At 42.5% G+C, this 21,911-nt stretch overlaps 1 protein-coding gene across 4 annotated transcripts in view; it reads left to right on the top strand.

Moving 5' to 3' along the window:
- CPNE9 (copine family member 9) overlaps positions 1–17,861 on the top strand; it is a 202,229-nt gene extending 184,368 nt beyond the window's left edge. For all 4 annotated transcript variants that reach the window (XM_069968753.1, XM_069968754.1, XM_069968755.1 and 1 more), the window contains 3 exons: positions 4,867–4,924; positions 16,511–16,584; positions 17,291–17,861. In XM_069968753.1, the coding sequence (XP_069824854.1) occupies positions 4,867–4,924; positions 16,511–16,584; positions 17,291–17,473 (315 nt within the window). In that variant the 3' untranslated portion in view covers positions 17,474–17,861. The remainder of the gene's footprint in view (positions 1–4,866; positions 4,925–16,510; positions 16,585–17,290) is intronic.
- The last annotated feature ends 4,050 nt before the right edge of the window (positions 17,862–21,911 follow it).

Below are 21,911 nucleotides of genomic sequence, written 5' to 3'. Positions count from 1 at the left end.
TAATGAAGAGTTGACATTAATTCCAATTAAAATGGAGGAAGGTTAATAATAATCCTGTAGAGTGAGAGAGGGAAGGCTTTGTAGAAGAGAGAGGCTCTGTGTTCCTGAGCGAAGCCTACAAAGAAGATTTTACCAGAAGTGAGAAGCTTACTGACTGTACTCGCAGTCTTTCCCTTCCACACAGCGCGGCATCAAGGGGATCTATCATAAAAGGCCTCCTTATTCTCCTCAGTGGACCATAAGAACTTGAGGTTTTTCTAATTATGGCCGGGAGCTTTAGCTTTATCCTTTTTTTACTTATTAGCTGAAAATTGCCACTTTTTATTAAAGAGAACTTTATACTGCAAAAATAGAAACTCTTTATAACCAATTTTTTTACTGCTTGAATGCATCTAAAATAAAGTAGCTTTGATTAAAAGTTTCCTTTATCATATTGGATGTGCAGTTTCTATGCAGACCTACGTAGATCTATGGTTCAGACAACAAACAAATGTAGGAAAGCAAGAACATTATGTTTGACACAAAGGACTGTGAAAACTAGTTTGTTGTCAGCAGTGACTAAAAAAGTTGGATTCAGCCCTAGGGAGTCCTGGAAAACATGGATACAGCCTATAGCAATCCATTCCAAAGAAAGTAGTGTCTCCAAGCTCCTCAAAATCTTGTAACTTTATTTAAATATGCATCTTAAAATAATAAACAAACTGATAAAAACATCAGCACAGACACGTTGCGAGGTTCATCCTCTTAATCATGGCTAGTGATTCAACATACTGATCCAGGTATGTATGGGTAAGATGCATGTCTCAAAACCTCGGACCGCCCCTCAGGCGTCACCTGTCCAGGTTGGAGACCACATGACTTACTTACAATAGTATTAGGGAAAACAAGAAATGGATACTACAGGAATAGAATAAACAATACATATAGTTTTTTCAATAAATATAATACAAATCCGTCTTCAAGTTCATTCCTTTTGGATGACAAGTTTCTAAATAAAGTATCCAGTATGCCTCTCTTTTTCTCAATATGTGCACCCAATTTCCTCCTCGCTGAGGTTTATTAACCCTTTCCAGAGCGCAGATAGAGAGGCACCCTATATCCCCCACCATGACACTCAATAAAGTGTCTGGAGAGCCCTGAGACTGCTTTCCGCATGCTAGACACACTGTGTGTACGGATGTCAGTCAGATGTTCACTCATGCGAGTTTTGAGCATTCTTTTCGTAGAGCCTACATATTGGGATTTGCATAAAGTGCATTCTGCTACATGGATAGTATAAGTAGTTGTGCAGTTTATAAAAGATTTAATACCAAAAGTACGTCCTGTGCTTTGTGATGTTACTGAATTTTTTTTTCTTGCGAATTTGCATATAGGGCATCTTTGTCCCCCACATTTATGGAACCCTGTGGTCGTTAGCCAGTTCTTTCTATTAGGAGTATTAGTGGAATGAGGCAGCTTGGAGATAACATATTGCCTAGTGTTTTACCCCTCCTCGCTACACATCTAACTCCTGAGGATAGTATTTTTTCACATTTCTGATCCTGAAGTAACATAGGGATATACTTAGTTATGATGTTACTAATTTCTTTAAACTGGGGACTATAAACTGTTGCAAATGTAAGTTGGTTATCCTTCTGTTTATTTTATTTAATTTTTTTTACTCCCTTATTTAATGTACTATCAATAGCCCTCTGGTACGGCAGGTATATAGATGACCTACTCCTAGTGTGGCGTGGAGGCGAGAAACATGCAGAGGATTTTGTGAAATATATTAATGGGAACACTCTGAATCTAAAATTCGCACATCAGTATGACGAGCAATCCATTGCGTTTTGGGATTTAATATTGTCTCTAAACAACGGTCGCATTACTAGTTGCTTGTACAGAAAACCCACCTCAGAAAATGGGGTGTTAGAGGCAAGTAGTAGTCACCCCACTCATGTAACGAGAAACCTGCCAGTGGGTGAGTTCATTCGAACTCGCAGAAATTGTTCCGAAGATGCCCAATATGAGGAAGCGGCCAAGGAACTCACAGTCAGGTTAAAAGCCAGAGGTTACAGCACCCCCATTACAGAAAGAGCAAGAGGAATAGCTGAGTCACATGACAGATTATACCACCTAGAAGATAGAGGGACACGTAGGGCTAATGATAGTACATTAAATAAGGGAGCAAAAAATAATAAAAATAAACAGAAGGATAACCAACTTACATTTGCAACAGTTTATAGTCCCCAGTTTAAAGAAATTAGTAACATCATAACTAAGTATATCCCTATGTTACTTCAGGATCAGAAATGTGAAAAAATACTATCCTCAGGAGTTAGATGTGTAGCGAGGAGGGGTAAAACACTAGGCAATATGTTATCTCCAAGCTGCCTCATTCCACTAATACTCCTAATAGAAAGAACTGGCTAACGACCACAGGGTTCCATAAATGTGGGGGACAAAGATGCCCTATATGCAAATTCGCTAAAAAACAAAATTCAGTTACATCACAAAGCACAGGACGTACTTCTGGTATTAAATCTTTTATAAACTGCACAACTACTTATACTATCCATGTAGCAGAATGCACTTTGTGCAAATCCCAATATGTAGGCTCTACGAAAAGAATGCTCAAAACTCGCATCAGTGAACATCTGACTGACATCCGTACACACAGTGTGTCTAGCATGCGGAAAGCAGTCTCAGGACTCTCCAGACACTTTATTGAGTGTCATGGAGGGGATATAGGGAGCCTCTCTATCTGCGCTCTGGAAAGGGTTAATAAACCTCAGCGAGTAAGAGATTGGGTGCAGATATTGAGAAAAAGAGAGGCATACTGGATACTTTATTAAGATACTCGTCATCCAAAAGGAATGAATTTGAAGATGGATTTGTATTATATTTATTGAAAAAACTATATGTATTGTTTATTCTATTCCTGTAGTATCCATTTCTTGTTTTCCCTAATACTATTGTAAGTAAGTCATGTGGTCTCCAACCTGGACAGGTGACGCCTGAGGGGCGGTCCGAGGTTTTGAGACATGCATCTTACCCATACATACCTGGATCAGTATGTTGAATCACTAGCCATGATTAAGAGGATGAACCTCGCAACGTGTCTGTGCTGATGTTTTTATCAGTTTGTTTATTCTTTTAAGATGCATATTTAAATAAAGTTACAAGGTTTTACGGAGCTGGGAGACACTACTTTCTTTTCTAACGGGAGACGGCATCTGCTCAACGCGCTCCAATACCCTGGGGTATCCAGCAGCACACATGCACTGCACCTGGTGAGCTGACGCTACTCCATTTCATCTTATAAAAATCCATGTCCTTCAGCTGCATACAACTTCTTCAGTCACAGGTATTTAAATACCAAGCCATCAGACTCAAGCATGCTCAAGTTTCACTCATCTCTAGTTGTCAGTTAACGTGGAGTATGATAGGTCTTCATAAGGGGAAGGGCTTAAAGTGACACTGTCACCCCCTTTGTTCATTTTGACATCTCTACACAGGTGTAAAGGGTAAATTTAGTGTTTTTCATACCTTATTTCATATCATATGTCATGGTGCTTGTTCAAGTAAAAAGTGTCCTTTTATCATCTGCAGATTGTATTAAGTGGGCGTGGCCTCGCGGGACTAGCGCCACATAACCCCGCCCACAACGGCACAATTGGCCCCGCCCCCTCGCCGGCCATTGGAACAGGCTGGCCGAAAGGTCTAGACTCCACCCCCTTTACGTTGGACAACCAATGGGCGTCAAGGGGGCGGGGCCAACCGTGCCGTTGTGGGCGGGGTTATGTGGCGCTAGTGCCGCGAGGCCACGCCCACTTAATACAATCTGCAGTTGATAAAAGGACACTTTTTACTTGAACAAGCACCATGACGTATGATATGAAATAAGATATGAAAAACACTAAATTTACCCTTTACACCTGTGTAGAGATGTCAGAATGCACTAAGGGGGTGACAGTGTCACTTTAAGCTCAGAGACCAGATCCATTCAAGCCTTCTGAGACAGCAGCGGATGATGAGATGCTGAGACAACACAAAACTCTGTACAAGCATATGACGTCACAGCCCCCAAACAAAAAAAGTCATGAAAAACATTCCAAATGGCATAAAAAAATCATGAATGTTTTATTTTTGCCTTTAAAACAGACTTTTTAGCATCAAAAAACATCCTAAAAATGTTGGTATGTGTCAGGGGCCAGCTGGCACGCAACTCCCTGCACTGCAGGAGCGCTCAGCCGACTCCCTATAAGCTCCAACAACGTCCCTGATAACTGGCCTGGCCAATTGTTATGGGCCTGGCAGACAGCTCTGGTTAGGGGCTGGGGGGCTGGAGTCTCTGCCCCAATCATGCTCTGGGGCCGGGCCTCCAGCCTCCATAATTCCCCTCATCATCCTCCCTGCCTGTGATATAGCCTCATTCCCTGAGCGTTTCTTGACCTAGCATTGTTCCTGATTTGTATTGACTGGTTCCCTGACTTCTGGCTTTACTTTTGACTACCACTTGGATTTTGTTTTGTACTGTGCAGACTGCTAGTTGCCGGCCCAGACTTACTACCGCGTCTTGTCCATGTTCTGTCACACCTGTATAGTCTAGGGACTGTCGACCAGGTGTCCACTGCCGCCTAGGGCAGTCGAGGCAATAAGGCAGGGACAGTGGGGTGGGTGTCAGTGCCAGGGCATCACCTGTCTAGTGTCATCCAATTCCCTAGTCCTAACAGTATGTATCCCTACTGCACTGAATGGAATCATGTTTCTTTGGGTTGTTCTTCTTTGTTGGTATGGTTTTGGATGCTGTTTGACTATTTGACTAAAAAGTATGTGTTTTATGAACTGAAGTTTCTCTTAAACCTTGTACATTTTTTATAGGCTTCATCATTACCATTGTCCATTATAATAGTCGGAGTTGGCCCTGCAGAGTTTGATGGTAAGTTACCAGTTATATCATTTCCGATGCCTGCAATAGTTGAGACCATTGGTACTTGCCAATCTGTACATTCACCCCTGGCACCACTATTTGGAGTTACCCTTATAGCAGTTACTGAAGCAGTCACTTTGTAAATGATGATTGAGCTAGATAGTTTTTTTTCTGCCCTGACATCCAAGCAGTAGTGATGGTCACTGAGGTCATGGCGACTTCAGGCTTCTTTTTTTTATCATATTTTTGTATTGCACAGTTTTTCAAAACAAGCAATAATTTTTTTTTTGTATTACCAAACCCACCCACCCACTGTCCAACTAAACTGCCACCCACCTCCCTTACCCCCAAACAGAAAATAAACCACTGTGAAAAATACTTGTGGAGGAAGTGTAAAGAAAAAAGTAAACCATACATAATGCATCATGGTAGGCAGGGCAAAATTACTGTTATCTCTCATAAATGTGTTTAACACACCATTAAAACATGAGCATGGAAGAATGGGAATACTCCCAGAGACCAGCATCTGCTGGGGCTCAACCAGTAAATCAAGTGGAATTCCTCCAGTGGACTATCCCAGTCTACCTCTTCTCCTCTCTACAGTGTTGTTATGATCCACCAACAAAAGAAAGGCCTCCATAGGTGGTCACTGTATGAACCAAGATGGCAGTCCTGGGGTAACAACCAGGACTGTGGAGTTGGTAAGTTGCAGTCCCAACTGCAACACCTGAGTTTTATCAGGCATCGACTCTGACTCCAGCTCCTTCATGAATGGCCAATCAGACACAAGGGGAATTATTTATCACACTGGTGTAAAGTAGAACTGGCTCAGCAGGTTCTTCCTAATGTCCTACATAATTCTGGGGCAACTTATGTAAATATATAAAGCAATTTCTCCTCTTTGTGTGTGTGCAGTGGATGAAGACAGTCTCCATTCACCATGTCCTGAAGACCTCACTACAAACTAAATATTCACCATACACAAAGAAAAAATGATAGTGACAGATATCTGTAATATAGAGGTCAGACATAGGCCCTGATTTATCAGCTCTCCTGAACCATCACGGACCCACAGGATTTACCCACTCAGCCAGTCAGTGACTGCAGCTGTGTCCCGCCTCAGTCACTGATTGGCTGAGCAGGCATTTCTGAGTGGGGCTGTGACATCACAGGATTGGGAGCCCAGCGTTGGACCATGCGCCATGATGCTGCACTGCAGGGGGCATGGAGACAGGTAAATAGGACTTCTTTATTAAGATCCCACCACCCCCTGTCCCCTCTGGGTTTTTCACTATTGCCCAGAATACCCCTTTAATTTCTGCCTCCTTTTCTCTCATACACACACCCACACAGCCTGCTGCAGCCATAGCACACACAAAAACACACACACAGCGTGCTGCATCCATAGCACACACACACGCACACAGCATGCTGCAGCCATATCACACCCATAGCCTTCTGCAGCCATGGCGCGCGCACACACACACACACACACACAGCCTGCCGCAGCCATAGCACACTGAAGAAAAACACACAATCTTCTCCCAGAGAGAAAACACTACATTGAGTTTACTGCTACACTATTTATGCTACACTCCTCCTTCTCTGTATTACACAGGATATCTTCGTATTATACTACTGCTTATATACAATCAACTAGTATCCAGGGAAAGAACAGCACAGATCTCCTCCCACACAATGGACTCTTCCTGCTAGGAAACAAATTGCAAAATAGGGACTGCTAACTTTCCCCCGACTATCCCTATCTAAAAGTGCCAGTTCTTTATTACTGAATATATGAGGGGAATGCTTCACCCTTTCTTACTAAGTGTATGTGAAAAATGTGAGATTGTGAGAAGGTCCTAAGATTGATAGAACATGAAATATATTAATGAGAAACATTTATAAAATTCAAATGAAAATTCAATAATAAAATTTTGAAACATTTTTTAAAACCAAAACTAGCCTAGACTCCACTTTCACAACTCCATGACTCCACAGCCCTGGTATCAAATAGACTCAAATTGAGCCACAGCCTTCTGTTTTTTGTACACCCCCTTTTCCATTTGATTTATAGCATTTATCCTGGCCGTCAAGTCAGTAATACTGTAATACGGAATCCAATATGTGTTTATAAGTTTACGGGCCTGGTACAGAATTCTACAGATTCCTAATTCAACTCCTGAAGGCTCATCATCAGAGGTTACTAGGCCCAATAAGCTTTCAATGGCTCAGCAGGGATTGTGACCCCATACACTCTTCTGATCAAAACTAGTACTTCCCGCCAATAACTCTACATCTCTACATAACTCTATATTAGATGTAATATATGGGCATCATCTAGTCCGCACCGAGAGCACGTAAAGTCCAGATGAAGGGGATGAAATCTGAGTTGTCCTATATACCCAATGTATTAAGAATATTATAATGTGTTTCTGATACCACCAGCATAGGTGTTAGAGCAAATATATCCAGCCAATGGGCATCAGTTATAGAGCCCAGATCACCCTCCCACTGATCCATTACTGTCATAAGCCTGTGTGAGTGGAAAGAGTTCAGTAACTCCCTATAAATCAGTGAGATGAAACCCTTAGGCTGGGTTCACACTATGTTTTTGCGAATCCGTTTTTATAATGGAATTCAATGGAAAAACGGATCAAAATGGACACACACACATGCATCCGTTTTTTCCTTCCTTTTTCTTTTTCAAATGGAAGGAAAAACCGGATGCATGTGTGTGCGTCTATTTTGATCCGTTTTTCCATTGAATTCCATTATTTAAAAAAAGGATCAAAACATTTTTTTTTTTTTTGGATGGACACAAAAATGAGGTCGGCCACGCTTTTGTGTCCGTCAAAAAAAAAAAATGGATCTGTTGTTTTTTTTTAAAGGGAAGTCAATGGAAAAACAGATTAAAATGGATGCACACAGTTACATCCATTTTTTTCATCAGTTTTTCATCCGTTTTTTGCAAAAAAAACGGATTGCAAAAACGTAGTGTAAACCCTGCTTTAGAATCAGTAGCCTTAAAGGGGTATTCCCCCCAAGAGCTAAAAAAAATTAAAAATGCTCCCAAACCTAACTAGTCTTACTCACAAGTCCCCCTGAGAATTTTGAGCCGTCTCCTGTCTTTCTAGCTGCTTCCGTTCCATAGTTACAAGTTTTTAAAAAAGCTGAACTATATACAACATGACGCCAGCCAGAGAACTACATCTCCCATCATGCAATGCTTATGTGTGATTGGTCCATGATGAAGAAGAGCTGATATCCACAAGGTATTGCAGAGTTGAGTGAGCGGCATAGCAGAGTTGAGTGAGCAACATAGCAAAGTTGAGTTTGTGATATATCAGAGCAGAGTGAGCGATATAGCAGAGCCGAGTGAGCGATATAGCAAAAACCCGCCGCCGCGCCCATTACCAGCCCTGGCATCTCCGCCAGCACCACTCCAGCTGAGTCCCGGGGGGATCATGTGGTGAGCGGGTGCCGCCACCGTTGCTGCTGACTCCCGCGGGGGGGGGGGGGGGGGTGGTGGAGGCGGGTGCTGCTGAGTCCTGGAAGGTGGGGTGGGGGGGTTCGGGTGTGTGCCACCGCCGCTGGGTCCGGGGGGGGGAGGGGACTTGAGGCGGGTGCCGCTGGAGCCGCTGCTGGTGAGTCCTGGGGGGGAACGGGTGTCGCCACGGCTGCTGCTGAGTCTCAGGGAGGGAGGTTACGTGTCTCCGCTGCTGGTGAGTCCTGGGGGGGGTGCAGATCTGCACCGATCACTGGGACTGTTTGCGGGGGCACAGGTGAGCTCAGAGGTGGGGGGGCACAAAGGTGACCTGGGGGGAGGGAGTCGGGAGACACTGATCAGCAGCTGTCAGTGTCCTCACTCACTGTAGTGGACTGGGTTAGAAGTGCTAATCCGGCCCATTGAAGAGACTGAGGACATGTGATGTAGTCTCGGAGGGTGTGGGCCAGGAGCAGGGAGCGTGTCGGGTTGGACTGAGATGTGATGATTCTATGCAATCCATGGAGGTGGATGCATCTAGATAACAGCAAAACTGTACAGAATCCATAATAACTTTATATTGGAAAAGTGGAAAGCTACGGGTGGGCAACGTATTAATGCAAAAAATTTTGGGGGGGGAATACCCCTTTAAGTATTTTGTCTAGCAGTGAATGTGATATGGGGGTACCCCTCTAAATTGTGTCTCCACTGTGTGCCACAGCTGCAGGTATCTGAAGAAAACTCTAATTTAGACTGGAGTTTGTTTTAAAGGACCCATCCGCATATAGCTGGGAGACGTCAGGCTTCTATCCTGCGTTGGCATTATGGGGCAGTAGTAGCATGAGATGCAGCCTGCAGTGTGGTGACTCCTGTGACTCAGGTGTTGTTATATCGGTGGCCACAGCCAGGGATGTCTCTCACTAGTATCTTCCCTTTAGCTCTACTTTGAAGCTAGGAGCTTGAAGAAGACCAACTGAATTCAGACGATAGCAATGGTTAATGTACCCACAGCTACCTATCAGCCCTTCTTTATATTTCAATTACTTTGCCCAAAATAGCAAGTCTGGAGCATCTTTTCTTCTGCATTGTACCTTTACACATTTATGCCGTCTGGATATGTATGAACGAATTGGCAACTGAATGTAACCGTTCACCTTGTCAGTGGGGCAAAGAGTCTGATACTCTCCATTAGGTGCTGACAGTGTGAGATTTTGCAGAGACATTCAGTGTGTCTGGTATAGCAACACATTGGTTGATAATCATATCAACCAATCACATAAAATCCTAAAAACTGCACTGTCTGCAGATAACACTTGTATCAATTGAACAATGAGACATTTCCTGCCATGCTTAGTATTCTGTCAAGGCTTCATATCCTTTCCCAGCGTTGCAGCCCACAATTGCTTGTTAGCAGTCGCAGCCGAGGAACAGTTAATTTGTGACATTATCCGGCTGTAGACTGCCCTTGAGGTATCACTTTGCCTGGAGAAGAAAATAACAGCATAATTCCCAGCTGAAACCCTCCTGTTACAAAGTCATTTCATCTACAAAGTACAAAGAAATTAGACAGCCTTTTCCTGAATACATATTTACAGCGGAATGGAAGATTTCACATTTCAGCCAAATTTAGAATTTCCTAAAATATGCCCAGTGAGAATTAACAATGAAATGAAGCTGTGGTAAAGTAGATGTGAAGAACTTTCTCATACTTGAGGAAGAAATGGAATGTGTTGTTATAAAGTGGCAGAGGCATAGCTACAGAGGTAGGAGTTATACCTGGACCTCTGCCACACTGTTTGGTGTGGGAGTCCTGTTATGGACTATGTTTTGGGGCCAAGGAAACTTTAAGGGGTACTTTGGCAACATTTGCCAACTGGTGTCAAAAAGTTATGCAGATTTGTCATTTACTTCTATTTTAAAATCTCAAGTCTTCCAGTACATATCAACTGCTGTATGTCCTGCAGGGAGTGGTGTATTATTTCCAGTCTGACACAGTGCTCTGTGCTGCCACCTCTGCCCATGGCAGGAACTGTACAGAGCAGGAGAAAACCTCTCCTGCTCTGGACAGTTCCTGTCTCGGACAGAGGCGGCAGCAGAGAGTACTGTGTCAGATTTGAAAGAATAAAGCTCTGTGGCTTTATTTCTTTGCAAAATGATCTGTAATCAGACGTGCAGTTCAGGAAGAGAGTCATAACAGGCCTACTTGCCTGTCAATCACCTGACAGGCACAGGGCCGTACCTAGGACACCACCAAGATAACTAGTTCCCGGCATTTTGGACTGGTGTTAAATTTAAGTGTGTGCGTCACATGGAGGTTTGGTGTATTATCATTGCCAACCTTAAAGCGTAACTGTCATTTCAGGGTCATTTTTCTGAAAACATTAAATATCAACAGTACAAGCGATTTTAAGAAACTCTGTAATAGGTTTTATGTACTAAAAGAGTTTCCTTCTGTACTGAAAAAGCAATCTCCCAGCCTCCCCCCTCACATCAGAAGCAGCAGGATTTCTGTGTCCATTATGTGGCTACGGAGAGGGGAGGGGCTGTTAGGAGTGACTGAGCACGGAGCAGTCCTGCACAGCACAACACCCTGCAATCTTCTCTCAGTAAGTTCATAGATAAGCACTGACCTTTCTGACACCTGAGTTTAGCGTTTTAGGTGCCCAGACAGTCTACAAACAGCTGACCTTCATGTCACCTCTTCCTGCTCCCTCTTCTCCCTCAGCCCCTCCCCCTCCATAAGGATAGAATGGAGAGAGCAGAACCCGTCTTCACTGGCTTCTCTGTAATGAAGACGTGTTTGCCTGATAATGCACAGATAAGAAGTCAGGGGGGGAGGCTGGGAGATTGCTTCTTGAGTACAGAAGGAGGCTTTTTTGGCTGATGAAACCTATTACAGAGTTTCTTAAAATCGCTTATACTACTGATTTCTGCAATTATAAAAAAATTTGACAGTTACGCTTTAACTGCAACCACCACATCAGTGTCCAAAATGGATTGGTGTCCAAAATTCGGATGGCGAGTGCTCTGGATTTCTGTTACCTCTTTTCTGAAAATAAAAAATAAGTATTAACAGAAATCCAAGGCACTCGCCATCCGAAACAGGTGAATATATTAAAAGCCATCCAGGATCACAACGGTAACAGTTGTTTCACTATATTAGCTCCATCAATTAACAAGGAGTATATGAGCATATGAGGAGGAGGACCTATTGCAGTGTTAGCGCTGTTGCTCTGTGTGTGTGGTCCATACATCCGGCTCAGTAGCTATAAAGGTTACTGTTTTGGCTGTATTTCCATTCTGACATGGTTCTCAAGTGACCAACATAGGTATACAATTTATAGAGGAGTATTGTTTATTACCTTTATTGGGACTTGGCATTGTCACATGCTGGGGATGTTGCAAGTTGCCTAGCAATGCCACAAACTTATTCAAGTGCTGCAAAACATTTTCATTTGTAAGTGCTATTTTTTAACTTTTTTAATCCTTTCAGGTATATAAAAGATGTTTTAAAGAGCTTATTTCAGAATAGATCATTGTGATAGGGTACATTATATTTCTTTATGTTTCCCTTCTCCTTTGAAAATACGGGGAAAAGGGTTAAGATGGAGTTTTGTAGGTGACAGATAAAGTGTTATGAAGGAAGATCGGCAAATCACATTCACAGTACTAAGGAGATTTACACACATCAGCATACCGGGGTTATTAAACCTCCAAGGGCATCAGTGGCTTTTATACAAGTCATTTCCTATCAGAATGAGATTCTAAGTTCAACATTTTAGCACAAAAATCAAAGGGGCAACTTTAACCTCATTTGTCAGCTCTGCAGAGAGTGTGACTGGGCCTCATGGCTACAGGTTACTCCTGGCCTACAGCAAGAGCAGGACAGAGCGGCAGGGGGAGAGGAGGACACAGTTACAGTAATAGCAAAGGGAGATGCAGGACATTCAGTACAACAAGTAAGTTCTAGAAGACAATTAGCAATGGGGAAGCCAGTAAGCAGTGCTTAGGAAGGTCCTCACATAGTGTCAGAGCCTATTGCCGAAATAGTGTCACACAAAGCCTATCAACTTTAAAGGGGCTATGTCATCTGTACTGCTCCAGCAATTATTTGATCATGAACCAGCATCGTAAACCAGAAGTATGGCTTCCCTAACCCACAGGGATCAGATATAATCACCAAAAAAATGTAGAAACTGGGTCCACTAGAAAAGAAGAAATTACTCATTTCTATGATGCCCATTTAATGGTATTAATACCCACTCCAAGAAAACGTAGAAGAGAGGACCCCAGACATACTGCACCCAGAAGTCTCCATAGATCCCAATCTGCTGCTGCACATAACTGATTATTTCATACAACACTGCGGTGACCCTAGAAATCTTAATCTGTAGCACAAGCCCCATTCTCACACATGGGAGCATATATGTGTGTATATGTCTTAAGGATCAAAGTAGAAGCAGGAAAGTTCCATGATTTAGCTTTACATTCACAGTCAGCGCAGTATTGTGTATTCAGCATCAGCCGCTGACCCAGATTCCTGCAGTTCACTCACAAATTAGGAGGTAAATAACATATTAGTGATCCTGACATGATTCACAAATTTGCTTAACCATAAATTACAGATAAAATATTTGAAGAAAATTACAGATTTTAGAGGCTGTGAAAGGAGAGGTGGTGGAGCGCACAAATATAAGAGTAGAAGTATACATACTGAAAAGCCTGCAATGTGATTGGATTACAAGAAGTGCACCTATCATACAGAAAACTGTGCTTAGATAGATAGATAGATAGATAGATAGATAGATAGATAGATAGATACTGTAGATAGATCACAACTGCTTCACAATCGAAAACCTTCTGTGGGTTACAATCATTTTTCCTAGTAGAGTAGAGCTATAAACCAGCAATGGACAGTAAATAACATCACCACTTATTATTTTGTTGCCGTACAATATTACATTTTTGTTTAAGTGACCCGACAAATTATGTTACAGAGGAGTGAAAAAAATTGCTGAAAAAAATAAAAACTGAAAAGTTTTGAGCACATATGTATTGACCGCCTTTTGAATGAAACCCCAAAAGTAGATCTGCTCCAAGCAAATAGAAATGAGATAATGTTGTGGAGAAGTAGATATTAGGGTTGGGCTATTAACAAACAAAATTCAAACTTTGCACATTGCAGGGATCACCATTAAAGAGTTAAGGGTGGACTCTCATTTGAAATAAGTTATCCCCAAAGTTACTGATCACACTGGGTCTTGTTTTTGAGACCTGCTGCAATCCCAAGATACAGCCATGTGTCTCTCCCCTGCTGTGCCTTTTGCAGAGACTTTATTCTCTACTACCTCTCAATGCAGAGCGCTATGAATGTCCATAAGTGTTGCAGAAGCTGGCGGGTGGGAAGACTGGTGCACTAAGGGGTACAAGACCTCATGTTTGGAGCTCCCTGAACAACATGGAGCAGACCCCCCAAACATGTCAAAGATGGTTCTCTCCTCAGATGAGACTGAAACTAAACTTCTTGGCCATCATGAGAAATGCTATGTGTGATGCAAGACTTCTGTCTTGATATAATTCTGTATTGCTGTGTAGGGTTATGACTTGTCTTGTGTCTCTAGTGTAGTCTTCATAAACCAGGAGGTTCAGGATGGAAAGTGTCATCAGTTCACCTGCAGTACATGCAATTGTTGGAGCCACCTCAATTCACTCCTATACAACAGGCTTCCTCATTATGCTTTCTCTCATATCATTGCCCTATATAACTTATTGTATTTACTTCTGGCCCCTTCATATATAGAATGATTAGTTAGTGAGTTAAAAGACAAGAAACACAATATATGACCTCAATGATACGTTCCAGCCTGGTTGGTGTATGAAAAGCGCCTGACTCATCTATTTCCTCTGCTAATTGTTCCCATAGGAGAGGGAACATTTACATTATTGAAACGCTGCAGCCGCCAATGCTCAGGACTAAGTCTATGTAACGTCATGCGTCTTCATCACACTGCATTATGTATGTACACAACAAGTAGGAACGCCTCTTCCCCCACAGCCAACTCGCTCCCTGCGCTGGTACAATATTAATCTCACTTCATTCTTTATTATGAAGAAAAAGCTTTATTAGGATCTTAGAACTTCAGATATTCCCACAATGATTCACTGAGCCCTGGTGGAAAGGGGTGCAAAACAGGAAAGCTGAGGTCACAAAGTTTACTTTCTAACATAGTTTACTTGAGATATTTTAAGTGTTTGTCTGCTTTATACCACTGCTTCTTAAGCTGTGTGTCGATCCTCTCGGTTAAAGTACCCCCCTGTTGTTGTTGAGGTGAAAGTGGGGAGGCAGTTTTCACAGAACAGAGTTTAGTCTACTCAGGGCTCACTCTGCCTTTTTCTGGCAGATGAGGCCCTAGCAGGAAGCATCTGAGAAGCCCTACTTTGAAGCATCATTTCTCAATTGTTTGTATGCCCTCTGGGATGGCACAGCAGGCCTATGACTTACATGTGGTGGTAGCTTCCCATTGTTTTAGGAGACTTCTTTCCAATTTCACATTTGCAGCCTGCCTCTGTTATGGGGGACGATGACTGGCAACATAACCATGGATAGTTTTAAAGGGTGGAAATTGTCCAGAGCCCCTGTTTCCTGTGTGCCCACCAAAGAATTAGCCCCAAAAACTTGAGAGTGCTCTTCCACTGCCCTGGAACATACACCTTATCTCATCCTCTGCCCTAGACCAGCAGGGAAATATTTCATACGATACCCTGAGAGGCCCTCTGAAATAACCAATACATTCCCAAAGGAGCATTAATCTAGTAGATCAGTACTCATTTAAGAAACCTTTTATATGATTATTATGCAGGGCCACATGTTTAAACGGTCCTTCATTATCATCCAGGGCCGCATATCACCATCTACACAGGAACCCTGCAGACGATGAAATGTTTTTTAGACCTACATGGTACAAACAGACGATTATAGGGCACTTACTCATTAGTGGGGTGAAAGTGGTATGTGGGTTAGATGATAGCATTGTTTGGTGTCATTGTGGTGCTATAACTGATACACACTGATACAGTCTTTAGCATTACACACGAATAAACATTTAGGTATACCGGGGTCTGAGATAACAGAATTTTTTATAGATTTTATTTAAAAAAAAAATACAGTAAAAATAAATATTGACAGCCATGCTGGCCCTCCTGGTCTTCTCCTGCAGACTCCATTCACTATTTCTGTGCATCATCTGGTGTAAACTCCTTCGGCAGACTCACACATTGTTTCTGAAGAAACCCTGTGAACATTTAATTTTTCAAGGAAAGCTATACATTACATGGGCTTCCAGTCTGTACATTGTCGCCTGGCAGCAGATCCCCCTCTGCGAGAGAAAATCTATAGCAGAGTAACCACCGTGCAGCTTTTCAGACTGTTACTATAGAAATGACCCGTCTTATTTCACATATACCGATATACAAATTGTTTTCTGGTTTTAGTTAGTATTTACTGAGGCTGAGAGAAATAGCTTTCTTAAAGGGACAATGCCTAAATTAGAAATAGATTTATATACTGAAAACATTCCTATAGGTATAAATATAGGGCACTGTATACACTGTCGGAATTATATGCCTTGCACTTAGTGAGTATAGGAACCAGAGATCATTTCCTATTTGCAGTCATGAGCTTTCATTAGGCAATGGGAAGGCAACATGTAGGTCCTGGGACACCAGTTTTGGGGGTATACAGATTGTAACCATAGCAGAGGTTGGATCATGATTCAATAATTTACATTGTAACATAATTTTGGTTGGACTGCATCAGAAATTGCTATGTATAAAGCCATGTGGGGATCCAGTTGACAACTTGCATCGCCCTTTTCCTTAGAAGCTTACCTGGTTTTAAGTTCAGCCTTTGTGTATATAGTTCAGGCCAGTGTTCTCCAACCTTTGGCCCTCCAGCTACAGTACAACTACAACACCCAGCATGCCCTAAACATCCTGTGGCTTAGGGGCACATCTTCCTACCTATGGGCAGTGTATAACAGTATATGAAGTGTGACTCTTAAGAGAAGGTTTGGTTTTACATTAATGTTTAATCTTATTGTTGTCTACAGCAATGGAAGAACTCGATGGAGATGAGGTCCGGGTTTCCTCCAGAGGCCGATTTGCAGAAAGAGACATAGTGCAGGTAAAGTATTATAGGCACATGCTTGGGATTGAAGTGTCTTCTAAAGACTAAAATTTCCGATAACAGGAAACATGAGCAAGTCGATCTGATTGATTCATTGATCTACTAACTTGACTAGCCCATAGAATACAAAAGGCAAATGGAATTTCAAGTGTAAAGGATATGTGCTCACCCTCATCCTGGCACAGTATGTGGTTTATGGAATACCTAATACCCAGTGCCAGCTCTGGCTATGGTTAAAGTGATATCATGGATTAAATTTTTCCAGAATCCATGACAATGATGATCCTCACTGCGAGGAACAAATCATCATGTGCCGGTGGTGACCACTGCCTGTCACTCTCAGCAGTTTTTGGCTATAGGGATAGCTACTGCAGCGAGTAATTGCAACTGAATCTTGTTGGATGATATGGGCAACACTATCATTGATACTCCTAAGGGTCCATTTACACAGAAAGATTATCTGACTGATTATCTGCCAAAGATTTGAAGCCAAAACCAGGTATGGATTTAAATAGAGGAGAAATCTCAGGCTTTCCTTTATGACCTGATCTCTGTTTATAGTCTGTTCCTGGCTTTGGCCTCGAATCTTTGACAGATAATCTATCAGATAACCTTTGTGTGTAAAGGGACCCTTAGTTTCCTCTATCTTCCAAATCCTGACCCTGCCTGTTTACCCTCTCACTGTTTTCTTTTTCCCCTACAGTTTGTGCCATTCCGAGACTATGTGGACCGTTCCGGAAACCAAGTTCTCAGCATGGCTCGGCTTGCCAAGGATGTCTTAGCCGAGATCCCTGAGCAGTTCCTTTCCTATATGAAATCCCGCGAGATCAAGCCCCGTCCACTGCCACCTTCCGCACCTATTCAGAACCTGCCCTCGCACATCTGAGCAAAGACCATGCTGTTCCATCCCATACAGAATGGGGGTGCCCCCTACCATTTTTAAAAGACAGGGTAAAGCTTTGAACTCCCATTCTCCTCCTCCCTGTGCCCAGCATCTGCTTAGTTATTGGAACACGCCTGATAATTGCATCTGATAAACTAGCTGCACCCCAATCATCCAGGGGTTATGCAATACAGTCTGGAGTTTCTGACCACTGGTCCTGCAATAGGAAAGATTGGACTGAGTGGGAGGAACCTTCTGGCCACAGAAGACAGAATGGCGGATGCGCAATTGGGGAGTTCGGCAGATTTTTGCACTTTGAGAGTACGCAGTGCTAGCTGGGTAATGCTGTACAGTATTTAAGAACTTTTTTTTTTTTTTCAATAATTGAACATATACAGAATATGTACATTTGTGCTTTCAGAGGAATTGTATACTGTAGTCCTCATCTGTCTCCAAATATATACAAATAAACCTTTAAACTAAATTGTGTTTCTCTGTTAAAGTCCCATTTCATTCTGTTGGTTGCACTTGCCACAATACAGTGACCCAGAGATCAGGATCATATCACAGCCTGGCTGCTAAGATTTACCATTGACAAAGGCTTGGAAAGCCAGGTCACAGCCTGCGGTAAGAACCAGAGTGTTTGTCATTTGATTATCGGTGGCGGCAGAAATTGGATGCAGCCCTAAGGCTGCCTGGAAAATAGGGATACAGCCATAGGCCATAGGCTGCATCTATGTTTTCCAGGACTTCCTAGGGCTGCATCCAATTTTTTCAGCCACCAGTAATCAAATGACTCTGGTTCAGATGAACCCGAGTGTGCTCGAGGTTTGATCATCCCTAGTGGCCATATTCTTAGTTTTTTCTTATTCTTAGCAATTGTTTGCCCAAAAATCTGTGCCTAAATGGAATTGCTTTGGTGACACTGTCACAAATGAGTGCAGCATGCTGCCACTTAGCATGGCCTCTATGACTCTTGAGCTTAGAAGGAAAACAAGATTTTAAAATTTTGCCAACAGCCCACAGAGTTTTTTTTACTTCCTATCAGCAATATGCCCATGCCTTTAGCTTTGAGCATTAAATACAGCTGAATGATTCCATTTAAGATAACTCGCACATGCTCAAAAACGTCTTCTGACTTGCCAGTGATGCCATTCTGGCTGGTCCATTCTGCCTTTGATTTCTCACAGGAAGGTGGCTATTCATTTCGACAAAGCAAACTACATAGGAAAAGTATCGGTGCTTTATGTGCACACCTATTATATAAAATAGCATGGGAGGAGGGGACTGAAGAAAAAAATGTTTCCTTATCTGCTGTAGGCAATTGTACATGGCTGCTCCTGTATTCACAAACTCTATCTGTTACAGTCTAATTAGAATGCATAAGACTGGCAGACTGTCCGTCAGGTTTGGAATAATATGGAGGCCGTGTTTTCAGATCAACAGCTCGACGACAAATCAACAGGACATTGTGATGAAATGCTATGCACTGGAGAATGTGACTCAGGCGTCTGGAGGGGACAATGCATCTGCGGAAAGGGTGGATGGAGCTAGATAACAACACAATAGGAATATAAAAATGAAAATATATGATTTTTTTTATAGCTTTAGCTGCAAGTTTACACTAGATGTGGCAATGAGTAAATGGCAGGACTGGGGCAACATTTTCATGGGAATCAATGTAAATGCTATGCTGTTTAGACTATGATGATGCTATAGACATAGCTAAGAGGTATTCCCCTCAAACATTACTTTTCCTTTGTTGCTGCCCATGGTGAGACTAACAATTCATTACATACTTGTTATTATCTATTCAGTCTCCTGTCCCCAGTTCTGAGCTGCTGTTTTCTGCTGAAGACACAAAAAACTGCATAAAAGCTTTTCTCTCTGTCTCCCCCTCCCTTCTGAGACAGCTGATGTAAAAAATTCCCTTTCTGCAATTTTGTAGCGATTTTGTTTTACCAGGAGACATAATCACAGTGAGTTCATCAGCAACTTGAGCTCAGATTAAAGGACAAGTGCCATGAAAACCTTTTTCCCAGTAATTGAAGCACATTACAAAGTTATATAACTCTGTAACATGCTTCAATCACCTATCTGCCTCCCTTCCCTGTCTTTTCCCCCCTCCACCCCCCACCAGGAAGTGTCCTAACTCACACAGACCTAATTACTGTCCTCACTGTCACCAGGCAGCTCCTTCCTGTGAGGATGAGTCATCAGCAGGAGGGCTGCTCTAGGTCCTGTTACACCAGCCCCCCCCCCTCCCCAGTCCAAGTGATGGCTTGCAGTTGTTCAGCCAATGGGAGCTGAGCAAGCCTGTCACCTGACAAGGCAGGGGAGGGGGGAGGCTAGTGTAACAGGAGAAGGAGCTGAGAGAAGAGCTTGGTGACGGTGACGACAGTAATTAGGTCTGTGTGAGATAGGACACTTCCTGGTGGGGGGTGGAGGGGGGAAAAGACAGGGAAGGGAGGCAGATAGGTGATTGAAGCATGTTACAGAGTTATATAACTTTGTAATGTGCTTCAATTACTGGGAAAAAGTTTTTCATGGCACTTGTCCTTTAACTCTCCCAGCATTACAAAGACGCTACCAAGCCTGCCAGGAAGCTGTTTATATCAACCATCTTGGGAGGGAGGGAGGGAGGAGGAGGGGGAGAAAAAAAAGCTCACACACAGATTTTTGTGTATTCAGCAGAAAACAGCTCAGAACTGGGGGAAGGAAACCAAATAGATAATAACAAATGTGGAATGAATTGTTAGTCTCACCATGGGCAGCAACATATAAAAAGTTATGTTTGATCAGAATACCCCTTTAAGACTGCACACCAAGGTCCTGCATTATGCTCTTTGAACTCTTTATATGTCCATTGATGTCATTCAGTCATGGTATGATCTACTGATGCATTAGTTATTCAATAACACTACTGGTCATTCATTAGGTCAAAGAATTTCAACTGAGGTTTTTGGTCATCTAATTAAGTAGTTGGTTATCCACTGATGCCATTCATCCTTTGTTAATGTCATCTGTATTTCATTAAAGTGACACTGTCACCCCCTTTGTGCATTCTGACATCTCTACACAGGTGTAAAGGGTAAATTTAGCGTTTTTCATACCTTATTTTATATCATACGTCATGGTGCTTGTTCAAGTAAAAAGTCATCTTTTATCAACTGCAGATTGTATTAAGTGGGCGTGGCCTTGCGTCTGTACGTCTGGGGCCCTGACTTCCGGTACAGAGAGCGTCTCTAACGTGCGCTCCCAGTACCGAAAGTCAGAGCCCCAGGTGTACAGAGAGCTCTGTGATGCACGTGCTGCCGGGGATAGGACGGGACACCCCCGGCAGCTGCACATCAGCCGGAGGCTGCAGAAGACGGAGACTCTTGTGACCGCAAGCAAAACAATGCTTGCGGTCACAAGAGTGATTGATGGGGGGGGCCTTGCGGGGCCGGGCCGGGTCGTAGTGGCGACCGCTGCGACCCTGGTAGTTACGCCACTGCTTATTAAACAGAAACGAAAACTAGAAGGACACTATAATAATTGGTGCGCTCACCACAAAAAGAAATTAGAAGTAACCTTTATTTAACACATCTATAATGAAAAGCACAAAAAATGATTAAAAAGACTGAAAAAAAAACAAGGGGAGGACAAAACAATAAAGTATCCCCTCCCTCCAGGAAATTCATTTGTGGACAAACAACATGACCCATGTAAATGTCATGGATACCATAAAAGTACCATAACAATGAGCTATACAAATGTAAACAGCCAATAATCAGGAAATCCAAGACAGAAACAACCATAAAAGAGAGATAAATACCACACTATGGTCATGTGTATGAAGATCCCGAACCAGACCAAGATCCAGAACCAGACCAAGCATGTGTCCTCACTCACTCATTGGTTTGTTTACACAGACAGATTTATCTGAAAGATTTTTGAAACCAAAGCCTGGAACAGACTATAAACAGAGAACAGGTCATAAAGGAAAGACTGAGATTTCTCCTCTTTTCAAATTCATTCCTGGCTTTGGCTTTAAAAATCTGTCTGTGTAAATGCCCCATATGATAAAATCAATAGCATTATCAATGACCTTGCTCCTATGACCAGGCCTCCTTCCAAGTCATTCAGATCACCTGATTTTCTCACATACACTGAAACAGACCAACAGAAAACTCAATTATAGGCTGCACTCCAGGGTCACATCTAACATCTATACAAGGAAGCTCCAATCGTGAAAGATACCATTCAGTATATAAGTTTCATAGCACTGGACTGCACTTGCATGTGGTCAGAAAAACTTGACTGCTATAATGCAGAAATAGCACTCCATTATCTAATATAATAGGGATTTTGCCATAGGAATCCATACAGACTGTTGATGTAGTCATAAGCTAAGCATTACTGAGATCTCCACTGATCAAATGCTTATTTTGGAACCTGT

This window comes from Dendropsophus ebraccatus, chromosome 4 (assembly GCF_027789765.1).
Source record: "Dendropsophus ebraccatus isolate aDenEbr1 chromosome 4, aDenEbr1.pat, whole genome shotgun sequence".
NCBI classification, from domain to species: domain Eukaryota; kingdom Metazoa; phylum Chordata; class Amphibia; order Anura; family Hylidae; genus Dendropsophus; species Dendropsophus ebraccatus.
Note: the sequence above shows the minus strand (reverse complement) of the source record. Positions and strands in the feature narration are given on the sequence as shown.